General features: G+C 54.0%; 5 protein-coding genes across 5 annotated transcripts; 3 read left to right on the forward strand and 2 right to left on the reverse strand.

The window, feature by feature from the left end:
* Positions 1 to 2,679: 2,679 nt before the first annotated feature.
* Positions 2,680 to 3,270, forward strand: N7459_007912 (hydrophobin family protein; the record flags this gene model as incomplete). The annotated part of the gene is made up of 3 exons (XM_056947080.1): positions 2,680 to 3,022; positions 3,076 to 3,164; positions 3,214 to 3,270. 3 exons carry the CDS (start codon positions 2,680 to 2,682, stop codon positions 3,268 to 3,270), a joined length of 489 nt encoding a protein of 162 aa, XP_056796590.1.
* A 675-nt stretch (positions 3,271 to 3,945) lies between these two features.
* Positions 3,946 to 4,689, reverse strand: N7459_007913 (uncharacterized protein; the record flags this gene model as incomplete). The annotated part of the gene is made up of 1 exon (XM_056947081.1): positions 3,946 to 4,689. One exon carries the CDS (start codon positions 4,687 to 4,689, stop codon positions 3,946 to 3,948), a length of 744 nt encoding a protein of 247 aa, XP_056796591.1.
* Positions 4,690 to 5,814: 1,125 nt separating this feature from the next.
* N7459_007914 (NAD(P)H-dependent flavin oxidoreductase) lies at positions 5,815 to 6,998 on the reverse strand (the record flags this gene model as incomplete). The annotated part of the gene is made up of 4 exons (XM_056947082.1): positions 5,815 to 5,958; positions 6,014 to 6,742; positions 6,820 to 6,902; positions 6,956 to 6,998. The coding sequence occupies 4 exons, from the start codon at positions 6,996 to 6,998 to the stop codon at positions 5,815 to 5,817; spliced, it is 999 nt and encodes a 332-aa protein (XP_056796592.1).
* Positions 6,999 to 8,173: 1,175 nt separating this feature from the next.
* On the forward strand, positions 8,174 to 8,940 carry N7459_007915 (uncharacterized protein; the record flags this gene model as incomplete). Its single annotated transcript, XM_056947083.1, has 3 exons — positions 8,174 to 8,213; positions 8,285 to 8,372; positions 8,505 to 8,940. The coding sequence occupies 3 exons, from the start codon at positions 8,174 to 8,176 to the stop codon at positions 8,938 to 8,940; spliced, it is 564 nt and encodes a 187-aa protein (XP_056796593.1).
* A 3,401-nt stretch (positions 8,941 to 12,341) lies between these two features.
* On the forward strand, positions 12,342 to 13,387 carry N7459_007916 (mitochondrial 54S ribosomal protein mL57; the record flags this gene model as incomplete). Its single annotated transcript, XM_056947084.1, has 3 exons — positions 12,342 to 12,855; positions 12,924 to 13,162; positions 13,226 to 13,387. 3 exons carry the CDS (start codon positions 12,342 to 12,344, stop codon positions 13,385 to 13,387), a joined length of 915 nt encoding a protein of 304 aa, XP_056796594.1.
* Between the last annotated feature and the right edge of the window lie 425 nt (positions 13,388 to 13,812).

Raw genomic sequence — 13,812 nt, forward strand, 5'->3', positions numbered from 1 at the left:
ATATGAACATCGAGGGCATTCAGCTCTAACCCGGAACACCGAGTTTGATGGTTTCAAGCTTGTATTGCCGACCTAGGCATGATTTGCCGAGATTACCCAGAATGAACATCGAGGATCAGGTCTATGAGTGACATCCTGAATGGTGGTACATAATCCATCGAAGGAGCTAGAAATCAGTGAACATGGAACTGGAGTGACCGTATAATTTAGAGTATTTTGTCTGCGTGAATCCCAGTTCCGCACAATAAACAGAAGGGAGTGATCTAATGAACTGTAGGGGTCAGCGGCAACGAAGGAGGTCCACCAGGAGAGGAGCAGACGCGGTCGTTACGGGCGGCGTAGTGGTAAGTGGGTCACGTGTGATAAGAACGCGAATGGGAAGCCCTAAGTAGAGGGCGCAGGCACCTCGAGGCCTGGGTCTATGTTCTACATCTGTCTGTGGGTGTATCTAAATGTGCTGGATAATGGCTTGTTTTGAAGTAAACTGGATTCAAAAGCTGAGATTTATGGAGGCAAAGAGTAGGCAATCATTGTGGGTTATATCCATCAAAGGCAGAACGGTGGCTCTACATATATATATACAAGTAGACAGACCAGACTTCGTAGAACTTTCCTACTCAACTTTCCCACTGAATGATATCTGTTTCCATCCTCCAAAGCTACGAATAAACCTGACATCTATTGATATTCGAAATGATATTAAGACAATTGATGCTCTACGAGAGGGAGATTCCGACCTCATCCGCGAAGGTTGGTAACAGCCCGGCAATGCACCTGGGCCCTTTAACGACAACCAGTGTATAAAAGCCGACCTGATTGACATTGGAAACTAATTATATAGGTGTATATCACCGTGCATCGAATGATTGAATTGGTCGGTCAACGAGTGATTCGAAGACCGAGCAAAGATGATACATGTACGATTGCGATAAAACCACGGAAGCCTGGAACTAGCTGCAAGTCTACGTACAACGAGCCGACAGATGGTCTCAGTTGCACACCAGCGTTCAGCTAGCACTGGCTCGGTTACACTCGGGACCTGCATATCGCCCAGATGAGACCCGAGTCTTCCTCTGCGGCCAAGAACAACAAAAGACCTACAGCCCGAACAAAATACACTGCATTCGAACACGACCGACACATCGATATTGTATCCACCAGCGATGCAAAAGTTCGTCTGGCTACTTTCCAATACGTAACTCATCTACACCGCCGAGAGGTGTACAAGCCTGCTCACATAGTTGTGGGTGACTCATTACCGAACATACACAGAGAGATTGTGATGTACATTTGGGATAGAGTGCATGAGATCTCGACCATTCCACCGACACAAACCAAAAGTAGACCCTGCGCTGGTACTATCTCAGTTCCAATGCCAAATTCACCAGCAATGCATGTAGGAGCCAGGTAGGGTACATGGGGATAGCCAGGCACACAGGGATGTCGAATTCTTTGACCACTCACAATCCCAGGAGCAAGTTTCAGCTTTGAGACAGTACAGAGACAGCAAAGACAGAGAACCCGCGACTACAACAGACCAGTTAGTGCATACCTACGAGTCACTAGAGCGCAGCCCTGACTGCAACCAACCAGGCGCCATTGTCCGCGGAAGCACCACTCACATGTTCCGATCGGAGAGTTCTCGGGGAGGCGCACAGTTGACTAGGGTTGCGATAACCAATTCTTTTTCGTGGCCCAAGGGCGCGAAACAATGAAGGGAGCCCAGGAGGGGCCTTCCCTATTGATGGCCGCCGCTGACTGGCTCGGTGCCGCATCCCTTACAGGATGATTTACCATGCGTCACGCACTCCACAGTCCTGACTCCGCACCGAGACCAGCACGTACCTGCCAGGGATCGCATCTGAGTAAATTGGCTGGGTGGGAAGGGCCAGTTGCATGCCTTAGTGCCCGAGGCGTGGCGGTCTCAGGTCGTAGAACCAAACATGAACGAGCGGAGAGGCGTCCTCTCTCTCCCTTGGGAAGTGGTGGAGAGTGGCTGGGACCAGGAACAACGATGGAGAGATCCACTGCCTGAACTATGTCGTTTAAGCTTGGATTTGAGTTGACGGCTCTTTGCATAACGCAACTCTGTTGCGGCTATAGGCAGACCTGGGGGGTACATTCAGTCGAATTCGATGACGCACCTCGTGCAGGTGCCAGGATCTATTCCTGAATTCCCGACTGCAGACAACAGTGTAGAGTAGTACATGATCAATTAGCAGGTACACCGAGACTGGAGGAGTTTCGGCGAGCTTGGCCGGACACACTGCAGCGCCAGGGAGCTCGGAATGCGAGGGCAGAGGTGGGCGTCGCGGGAAGGCCGGCGTGTTTAGCTGGTAGATCCATACCAGGAGGGCGATGCAGCGGCGTCTGGTGGCCAGCGGGCCCTGGCAAGTGGAGGGATCCTCCCTCGCCCTTCCTTACAGGTTGCATTCCGGGGGGAGAGAGAGAGGGAGAATATGGTGGGAAAACAAACACCGCGTATCGTTGAAGACAGTGATCGAGGAGGCTCACAGACCGCCACCGAAGTGTATAAAGACGGGGTCACTCATCGTCCAACTTCTCCTCTTCATCCCGCATCACTCTCTTTAATCTTCTCTTCTGAAGTACAGTCTTCTCTACCACAGAAAATCCTTAATCTCCGAGTCCTTCTCGTTCAAATCCAACCCCACAGACACAATGAAGTTCACTCTGTCCGCTGTTCTCGGCCTCGCTGCCACCGTTGCTGCCCTGCCTCCCCAGGAGCCCTCTGCCGGTGGTGCTGGCAACGCCAACGGTGTCGCCAACAAGGGCAACACCAACGTTCGCTTCCCTGTTCCCGACAACCTGACCGTCAAGCAGGCCCAGGCCAAGTGCGGTGACCAGGCTCAGCTCTCCTGCTGCAACAAGGCCACCTACGCTGGCGACACCACCGATGTCAACTCCGGCCCACTCGGCGGTGCTCTGAGCAACCTCATCGGCGCTGGCTCCGGCGCTGACGGCCTTGGCCTCTTCGACCAGTGCTCCAAGCTCGACCTGCAGGGTAAGCTGGATGTCTTTCCCGAACTAGCCATTCCCGTACTAACATTGTTCTAGTCCCCATCATTGGTATCCCCATTCAGGACATCGTCAACCAGAAGTGCAAGCAGAACATTGCCTGCTGCCAGAACTCTCCCTCCAGCGCCGTAAGTAAAGCTCCACGGGTTCAATTGCACCCCATTCTAACTTCTATAGAACTCGGACCTCATCGGCGTCGGCCTCCCTTGCATCGCCCTTGGCTCCATCATCTAAGCGCTGTCTGCATTCTGGCACTATGCGAGAGGCACAGGTCGCCATGGCGGCACTCTGGGCGCTGGCTCAAAGCACCCTCGGCAGCACTGTGACAGTGGACCGTTATCGATCTTCGGCGATGGAGGCAGGCGCTTTGGGTATTCTTGAGTAGCTCGGCGATCTGTTTTACTATCCATGTATCATTAACTGTGTCTTGTGGCACCCTCGGAGACAGAAGACTGCTTTGATTTCACTTTTTGTTTGGTGCTTCGGCTTCCCGCAATGTGCTTTGGTTCCGTCTCTAGCTGCTGTCTAGCGCTGCAATCTTCGCATATATACCTTTAACCCTTAGAGTTCGGATACTGGGTTCTCTCTGTTTGCTGTTGTAGCTCGTTGCAATGGTTCCAGCCCTCCTTGAATTAGAATGCAGGCACTTCTCACACGGCTGCATTTTGTGCCTATTACTTGTTTCGACTAATTTAGCACCTGCTCCGATATCTCCCTTGTTCACTGTTGGTCCGGAGACATCTATAAGCTTCAACATACTCCGTCGATTTTCTACAGCCCAGCTCACAGAATATCCTATAAAGAACGCACCGTTCTATCCTTGTTTCGTAGCGTTTTTGTTCCCAACTGCAATTCATCTCGTTCTATTTTATATACACCAAACACGACACAATTCTCAACGCAAAACCACTACCACGGCCTTCCCACCCCCCAAAACTGGACATTCCCCCCAAACCTCGCAAACCCATTCGCCTCCAACCACTTCTCCTCCGCCATCCTCGCCTCATCCCGCTCCTTCGGTGGCGTCGGCACCCGCAACCCCTTCAACGACAGCGACGACCGCAGAATCTTCATCGACCTCCGCTTAAACAGCCCCGTCATCGACCGCTTCAGCCTCGACTCCGGCCGCTGCTGCACATCCACATGTACCCCTTTCACACGGACGCCGTCCTTCTCCCGCGCCGGCTCGTCTAGAAGCCCCCGCAACCGCTCACTCGCCCGCGCATCCTCACACACCGTCTCGTCCGTCTCGAGGGGCGCCTGCAACGTCCGTCGCGGCGGGGTATCGAACGGCGACGACACGGCCTCCAGCTTTAGGATCGGGTACTCGGGCATAGACAGTGCGCGGACGGCGCGGCTCGTCGACGCATCGAGCGCGTCCGCGTTGTCGAAGAGGGTCTGCAGGTTGAGATCGGCGGGCGTGAGGCGGGTGTGACGGGTGGGGGACTCGGTGGGGAGGACTGGCTCGTGGTTCTCGCGCACGACTGTCGTCGACGAGGCGTGGCTGTCGGCGCGGACGAGAGAGGCTGATGTCGAGGGGATTTTGATCAGGTCGTTGCCGTCGGAGGAGCGGCGGTCTGGCTGAGTGGTTGAGAGGCGGCGGGATAGTTTGGTCACTCGCATGCGGCGGGTCATGGATGAGATGAATCCCATGGTTGACGCGATTGTGGTTGTGGTTGTGGATGGACCTCTATACTGAAAGCCCGCAGTAGATGGACCAGAGTGGGAGGATGAGATGGAGGAGGGGAGGGGGGTATAGTTGCTTGAAGACGAACGGGGGGTGGTGTAGATCTGGGGATGTCTACTATCCTGCTTGGTCTGGCATGAGTGTAATGCATTGCATTGCATTATGCTCGAGACGCCAGTCGTATGCACGATCCGGCTACGATCGATCTAGCATATCGGTAGGATAGTGTTGGGCTAGTCACTGCGGTGATACGGTCGATCTTTTCTTCCATTGCTTAGGACTGACGCGCAATAGGGCTATGTGTTTAAGGATTGCTGTGGCTGGTCTATATGAATCGACTATCGATCCTGCGGGTGATGGAGTAGCAAGCCGAGCTCGAGCAGAACGTTCGATCTGAAATGTACACTGCGATACAAGAGGGTAGCGACGAACTTGCCAGACGACAGCTGCATCATGCACCTGTGATCATAGCTTACCGCGCTCTTCTGCGAAGACCGCCAAATTGAGCCTACCGTGCCCAATCGCAGGTGTTGCAGCCTGCATTCCCCAGACGATCTCCCAAGGGGGCGCATGCAAGGGCGTTCTTCTTCCATTCAGCACGGGCAGCGCAAAGACACCTTTCGTCATTGCAAGGAAGTTAATCGGCCATTGTGGGGGGATGTACGTGTGCTCACGACGATTCTCCTGAGGGTTTGAAGTACGTGTGGTGGAATGTCCGGCTAGGAATCTCGACGGTGTCGATTAGCGCGGAACCCAAAGCTAAAGAATGTGGCCGCATTTCAAAATGCCGCGCATTAGCTCCAATCTCTGCTTTACAGGACGCACTCGATCCCTTGGAGAAGAGCGGTGTCGAGGATTTTCCGGGCTAATGGCGCTATTGGAGAAAGAAAAAGCAAGAACGGGGTAGATGTGATCGGCAAGACCAACCAGGAAGTCAAATCATCATGTGTGATACTACACTGGAATCAGATGTTGTGATTTGAAGTGATCGTCTAGAGCACTCCGTCTTTCTGCAATCTCTATATCCTCTTCAAAATCGAATCACGACAAGATCTGTACTACAGTGCCCGCTGCGTCCATGGCAGTGTGCCTCACAGCTTGCTGGCAGGAGCATCGCTATACAGCGACCGGGTCCGAGTCACGGCCTCCAGGGCCTCCTTCTCAATCCGATCGAGAAGCACAGCGCAGGTCGGGATATCATGGATCAGACCAATGACCTGCCCAGCAGTCCACACCTAAGAAAGGGGGTCAGGTTCCACAGACTCCGACGGAAGGAAATGTAAGACTTACTCCAAAGTCGATATCACCGTTCAAGAAGACCTGGCGGCCGCGCTTGCCGCTAACGTACGGTCCAATCTCGCTAAATTCGCCAGTCTTGCTCTCGCGCTCGATCTTCAAGGCATCCTGGGTGACCTTGTTGGCGAACAGACGAGAGGTGTTCTTCCACCGACGGAGCACGAGGGCAGTATCGGTCTCTTGGGCGTTAACAATTGCCTCCTTCACCTTTTGGTGGATCGGGGCCTCGACGGTGCTCATGAACCGAGTGCCCATGTTGATCCCCTCGGCCCCGAGGGCGAGAGCAGCGGCTAGACCCTGGCCGTCCGCGAAGCCACCCGAGGCGATGAACGGCACGCCGAGGTCCTGGCGCGCGCGGCTCAGGAGAATGAAGTTGGTGATGTCGTGCTCGCCAACATGCCCGGCACACTCAAAGCCGTCAATGGACAAGAAGTCCACGCCGAGCTTCACGGCGGACTTGGCGTGGCGGATGGTGGTGCACTTGTGCAGAATGATGGTGCCGGCCTTCTTCAGCTGTTGAATCACGGGGCCCGGGTTGTTACCTGCAGTCTCCACAATCTTGATGCCCTCGTCAATGATCACTTGAGCGTAGGCACCATAGTCCGGGGGCACTATTGCGGGGAGCAGGGTCAAGTTCACACCGAAGGGATACTTGGTCATGGTGCGGCATCGTCGGATCTCCTTGCGCAGATCTTCGGGCGTGGGTTGGGTGAGGGCTGTAAGCTATTTCCAGGATTAGCAACCAATATTTCTCAAGATGATGCGCAACAAGTGCACTTTAGTAAGACTGGTCGACATACAATACCCAAACCGCCTGCATTGCTCACGGCCGAGGCCAGCTCGGCGTATCCCACCCACTGCATGCCACCTTGCACCACGGGCACTGTGAACAGTTAGTGCTGGTACATGACACGAATCCGTCGGTTGGTCACATACCCCTGATTCCCAACTTGCGGGTCAACGCTGTGTTGAACGGCATAGTGTCGGAAAGGGAGTGGTTTGGTATCTAATCGGGACGGAACTCGGGGAAGTCGATCGCTCAACAGGAACAACGGGGTTGAATATCTCGACCGAATACTAAATGCAGCTCGTTGTAGAGATTGCGCCGACGAATATAAGCAGGACTGTTTGACGAAACAGTCAGATAGAAATCAGAGAAGGGATTGAAAAGCACCGGGTGACCCCAGAGTCAGCCGCGGACCTCTGCTGTGGGGGAAGGTCGAGTTGCCGAGGTTCGCTGGCCGCGCATTAAATGGATTAGTAGTCGGTGCATGAGCCCAGCGCCGTTGCGAACAATGCAATAATGCAATTCTTCAACTACGCCCCGGTCGGTCTATACCCCCGGATAATACTCAAATTATACTTACGTCGATATAGATTAAGTCCCAGACGCGAATGGAATATCATTATACGGCTCTTTTCCCATCGCAGTGAAGCATGTGACGGACCTGGGTCCTGTCAGACGAGAAAACAGCATATGGAGTGCCCAGGATGTAGAAACACGCACTGGTGAAAGATACAAGATACAAGATACCAGTCGCATCGCGAGTATTCCATACAACGTGGACTGGTGAACATTGCCATGGATCTCGATACTACGAAACAACTCTGGGTGCGAAGTGTCAGATAGCATCGATACAGATGCAGCTTATCGCATTCCCGACCACAGATGTTTTCTACAGTTATGTAACCCTGATATGAAACCCCTTCGACTCATGGAAAGAGCCAAATGGGCGATTAACGACGGGACAACTCCTTCTGCGAGTCTCGAGGATCCCTCGAAGGTCGCGACAGAATGCCGAAACCAGAGGGTGCTAAGCACGTCAACTTCATCCCAAGAGCTCCCAGCGAGTGGAAGAGTGGTACATCGACGTGAGCGGAGACTCGTGGAGAAGAAGAAGAGAAGCGGAACGCGCAGCGGGAGAAGAACACAAATGCAAAACGGGCAAGCGAGAATCACGTGAACTGGATGAAGGATCTTCCGGGCACGCCAGTGAGCTTACCTCAGCAGTCGCTATTATCATTGCCGGCGCCGCGATTGGCTCCCGAAGTCCCGAAGTCCCGTGACGCCCACCCGAGGCTGTCCGTTCCGATCATTCGCGATAGCACTCTTCTTCCCTTTACGCCGTGTGAGAGCATCTCGAACCGCCCATCATGTTCTCTCAGAAGGTTGCCCAGCAGTCGCTGCGACGGCGTATGTCCCGCTCTTTGCATTGGCCCTCCTCCGATGTGACTTTCTTACTTACAAGCCGCCCCGACTCGCAGTTGCCGTCCAGCAGCCCTATGCCATGCAGTGGTCGATGATGCGCGCCTCCCCGGCCGCCGTTGCGCTCGGAAACGGCCTCCAGAAGAGGTCAGTCCCCCTGCAGCCACAAGAGCTCCATTCAAATCGACCGTCCTCTCCGCATTGAACCTTCACGACGACACCACCCATACGTCATCCGCGATCGACTGAAGACTAACTTGATACCCCCCTCCATTCTAGACTCGTCACTTCGTCCCCGAACACTGAGGACCCGGCCCAGATCCTGGTCAAGCAGCGCCTCAACCGCCCCGTCGCTCCGCACCTGTCCATCTACCGCCCCCAGATCGGCTGGATTGGCTCCTCCTTGCACCGTATCACCGGTGTCGCCCTGTCCGGCTCGCTCTACCTGTGGGCCACCGCATACCTCGCCTCGCCCGCCCTCGGCTGGCACCTCGAGTCTGCCTCCATGGTTGCTGCTATGGGCGCTCTTCCCGTCGCGGCCAAGGTCCTCCTTAAGGCCACCATGGCCCTCCCTTTCACCTACCACGCCATGAACGGCATCCGCCACCTGACTTGGGATCTGGGTCGCGGTCTGAGCAACCCAGCCATCATCAAGTCTGGCTGGACTGTCGTCGGACTGAGCGTCACCAGCGCGATCGCTCTTGCTTTCCTTTGATTTGACCTCATATACCTTGAGTTTCGTTGTGTTATTAAAGTATGATTTGTCGATCAATTATACATGAAATACGGTTTCCAGGCGCGTACTCCAAAGGCGCTGATTCCTTCTGTTGAACCGATGGTGCTGTGTTTCGCCTCTAGAATTCTCCTGCAGCTGCGAAAACGGCTATCTCTTGCCGGTCCCCGCGCGATGATACCGAAGCCTGCCGGAGTCTGTTACTATTCTTGGAGATATTTCCTTTTCACTACCCCAAGGCGACTGACGTCTGTCATGAACCGAATGCACACTCTGAATTTCCTCGGCATCCTAGGACTTCCATTGATTGGTCTAGGCCGTGCAAAGTTTGCTACAGTAAAGAACCCAACTGAGTCAATAGAACGAACACAGCGTTAGAGATAGCGTTAGAAGAAGCTTTTCTCGTCCGATTCCATTTCCATCGCATTGTCCCGTCCAGCTTTCCCTTTCCAACCAAAAGAAAAAGACCGTGGGAAGGGCTCAAACAACAACAACGTTATATTTATTATGCGCTGTTCCAGCTCCTTCCCCTCAAAATATGCGCTCGTGGTGCTGGCGATTCAAATCATTCAAATCATGGTCTGCACTGCTTGTCAGCATACCATCCTGGCTATCCTCCGGGCATCTGAAGTGCGAAAGGCGGGTGTTCGGTCTTTGCGACTCACCTATTAGTCCGTTTTCCCTCAACGCCGAATAAAAACCCAATGGTGAACGCTTAAGCCGGGCTCGGCGGGGGATTGGGAGGAAATGGCCGCGGCGAAGGAGGATCTTGCACTGAATGAGTGTTGGTTGCCGTTCCTTCAGTGGAGATATAGGACAGTCGGGTAGCTGGCGAGCTAGAGACCAAGGTAATGTAGTAGGCCATGGCGTATGTTCCTTGAAGGGACTAGGGTATAAGGTAGAGAGAAAGCTGATAAGTCTGAAAGAGGAGCAGCGCAAAGAGCAAGACTGTCGGAGCGACGAAGGCTAACAAGACGCAACTGAGTGGCGAAGCGCAGTGGCCGGGGTATAGAAGCCAAACGAAGAATAATGGCAATCAAAGAAAAAGGCTGGAAAGCTTTGCAGAAAAGTTGATTGCCAGAAACCACCGACTGCCAGACCGGGCACTTTCACCCCCATTTATATGTTGTCGACCCCAAAGCGAGTGTGAAAGCAATCGGGGCTTTCGGAGATGCCATGCCTCCCCAAGTCGTACACCGCCATCCTGTCTGGCATCCCAATCAAGCAGCTAGGAAAGCCGTTTGGCCATGGATGCTTTCCACTACGCATATCTATCGGCTCCGGGTGTGGCTTTCCACCCGCTGCGATCTGAGGAATCTCTCGGTAGACGCTGCAAGGGCCCGACGGGAGCACTGGATGTATAGACCGTTGAACGCGGAGCCGTCACACCCGCCATATCTCGACTTTGACTACTGCCCCAGTAGCTTGGAGTACGAGGAGGCCCTTGATTGTCATCGTGTCGTGCTTTGTGACCCCAATGCAGGTGCTGCAAGACCCGACAAACGTTTGATGACAGCAATGCAGAGGCAGCAGCAGTACAGAACTCCACTCCCCGCCATGTCTGGAGCAAATCCGCAAAAGGTAAAGGCGTGACTTGAGCGCATTCGGGCTGCTGTTTTATTTCTCTTTGGCTGCTATTTTCCAGCCACTGTGGACGGCTGAAGATCCTTTCCCCAGACCTTCCCGAGAGTTGCAGCTTCCAGGGTAGTGACACCAGCGGTCTGAGCCGTCAACTTCCGGCTTCCTGCAGCGATCATCTTTGTCAAGGTGAGAGGGTATGGTGACTCCATTTGCCCCCGGAGACGATGCTAGAGTGCCAAGCGCGGCGGCTACTAGCCGGCGTCTCACACTCGGTAAGTCGACGGTACTGGGGAAAGCATGCATGGAGCTGAAATTGGGACTGAAAAGTGTCATACTTCCCCGGGGGTTGGAGTTGTAGGAGTAGTTCGGAGTATGGCGATCAAGATCAAGTTATCTAGTGCCACTGAACATGCATGTAATGATGTCCTTGCCACCGCTGCCAACTACGGGGGCTTCACAATGGATCCATCGTTGGCTACATAGGGTTTTTCAAGTCATCCATCCCCCCAGTGAGAACAGGAGGATATACAGCAGCATAGGAAGCCACAAACACGGCCGAAACTCAAGCGCACGTGGATCTGTAGATGCTTTGCCGGTATCACAAAGCAAGCCTCCTGCCTTATGGAGGAGGTGCAGCTTTGGGTACGGCAACGCCATTACACAGCAGGCCGTTTTTCCACCGTCGACCCGCGAGAAACAAGGGTTCATTGAGCCAACCACCTCCGCGCGGCCCGCTCCACGGATGCTAATATCCGCTGGCGACATCAAGCAGTCTCAAAGTCGGCTGTGTGGCGCAGGAGCTTCGATCTTGTTCAACCGTGTGCCGCAGCTCAGCCGAAGCCGGGGCCTGTCACTGAATGCCCCAGAGAAGCTCACCGAAAATTCTGCTTGGCGCCGGGCCCTCTAGAACCCTACTCTTTTGAGATCTGTGTCAGGTCTGGGAAGCACCGAGGGACTGGGGTCCGGGCGGTTGGGCCGCGCTAAGGGCCGGTTGCGCCACCTTGCTTGTATCGCCCTGGACCCAATCGTTGAGCTGAACAAGGTTACCTAGCAGCGTTCTCGGACCAGTTTTGCATGAGCTTGTGAGAAGTGAGAATCCATCGGGGTTGGCTTCTTTTTTCTGAAGGGGCCTGAACTATAGCGGAGTGATCCAGAGAAGGATGTTGCTGGAAGACGGACAAGGCCTCTTCCCGATGGTCTCATGAAATTGTATTAGAAATTGGGGTCGAAGCCCGGTACGATCATGCAACGTAGGACTAAGCATTTGGTGGTGATGGCGGTATTCCTGAAGCCCTTGAGTGGATTCATATAGGACCACTGCAGGATGTGTGGGAAAAGCAGCCTTCCAGTGGTGCAAAAGGCACGAGATGGACGATAACGAGATCCCCAAGTAGCGGTATGCTGAATATTTTAAAACGACCACACTTGACCGCTAGATGTGACTCTGCAGGATCATGTGTCATAGTACCAACTCGATCATACATGCGCCGAGGGCTGGTAGCTGCGGATGCTGTTTGTGTGAATTCCACAATCAGTCGTCCCCGGCTTGTCAGTTCCTCATTTACTATCACCGAAAGTAGAGGAATTTTCAGCTCCACGTCTGAGGCATTCAGGCCAGATTCGTGGAAATGCAACGAACTTCCACACAGCAGCGGTGAAGGTTCGGCGGTTCTACCCTGTTCCGTGTGCATGACAGACTCGTCGGGCAATCAAGACGCGCAGTTGCATGCCTCGGTTAGCATATCTGCAACTTGGCTCCGCAATCTGGCTCATCTCCGAAGGATTGATGCCATTGTTGCAGCATGAACCGTCCCGGCGCGATCACTGTTGGGGGAAAGCTGGAAGCGGCAGAATCATACCGCCAATACCGAATTCTTCCCCAACTTCCACTCGGTCGTCCACTTCCGCAGATCAAGATCAACCCATCCCCCATGGCTTCGAATTTGTCCGTTCGAATGGTCAGGTCAGCCTGCCTCGCATCGAGGACTAGTGCTCGCCCGCTTGTCACGCTCATACCGCGTCGCACCATCGGCACGAGCCCAGATTCGGCCCCGGAAGACTCAGCCGGCGAAGCACCAGCGCCGCGATGGTCCTACACTCCTCCACAAACCAAGGCGCCATTTAGTCTTCGGCTTCATTCAAACCGCCCACCATTTCGAACCAACTCGAACTCCGCTGTTCTGGATGATTTTTACGTTCGATTGCTGGGACCTGGCGGCGACCAAGTCCTCCCCGAAGAATTGAAGTGGTTGGCCGTGACACACAAGAGCTTCGATCAGGGACGCCGAGGATTCAACGATCGATTGGCTTTTCTCGGTATGGTATAAATGGATTTGTTGCGGAAACAACTTTGCCAAGGCAGTAGTTACTGACGCGACTCGCAGGGAAACGGATTGTGACATTGCAGGCCTCGGTTGCCCTCGTACAAAACCCCCAGGCGACACATGCTTCGACCCCGACCAGCCCAGACGAGCATGGCCGCGAGCCATTCTCCCACCCAGCGCTCGATGGGTTGAAAAACCTCACCGCCGACACCACATCCATTCTAGCCGATCGGTCGAAGATGGCCGAGCTAGCAAACAAGTACGAACTGCAGAAAGTGCTTCGATGGGCTCCCGCGAAGGTTAGAAACACCGCCCTCTCTTTTCTTATTCTCCTATCAGTTGCTTATTTTTGTTTGCTATAGCCCGGAAACCTTGAGGCGTCCGGTGTCAACCTCGTCCTGTCGCACACCCTGTTTGCGATTATCGGTGCGGTCGCGATGGCCAAGGGCGGACACGTTGCCAACCAGGTGGTTCGGGAGCGGATTCTCGAGCCGTTGGGAGTCAGCACCAAGACGCAGTTCTAGGAGACCATTCGCAGCATTGGCACGGCGTTCATGATCTTTTGTGGTGGTCCGGGTGATTGGAGGCAGTGTACTACATAGGGACTCCCCTTGGACACGGGGGGTGTTGTACATGTACTTTTAGACCTTTCTTCCTTGTTATTTGGCTATATTGCACAATACCATTTGTCTCAAGATACACCATTGTCTCAGGATATCAGTTATGGATGTCCGGTTCCTCTGACGCCGCCCGCGTAACAGTGAGAAAAATACACGGCCAGCTCTTATGGAACCCTCGAATTCACGATGCTTTGTCTCCGCATCTCGGTATCGCAAGTTCCAGCAATCGAAACTGGCAGCCGTCTGACAGAATGCCAGCCGGGTACCAGAAAGAAAAGACTTTGTACTGCCTTGCACTGTCTGTTGAGAGCGTGGGAGAAGAAAGAAAA

This window comes from Penicillium hispanicum (genome assembly GCF_028827665.1).
Source record: "Penicillium hispanicum strain IBT 35686 chromosome Unknown utg000007l_segment0_segment0, whole genome shotgun sequence".
Lineage (NCBI taxonomy): Eukaryota > Fungi > Ascomycota > Eurotiomycetes > Eurotiales > Aspergillaceae > Penicillium > Penicillium hispanicum.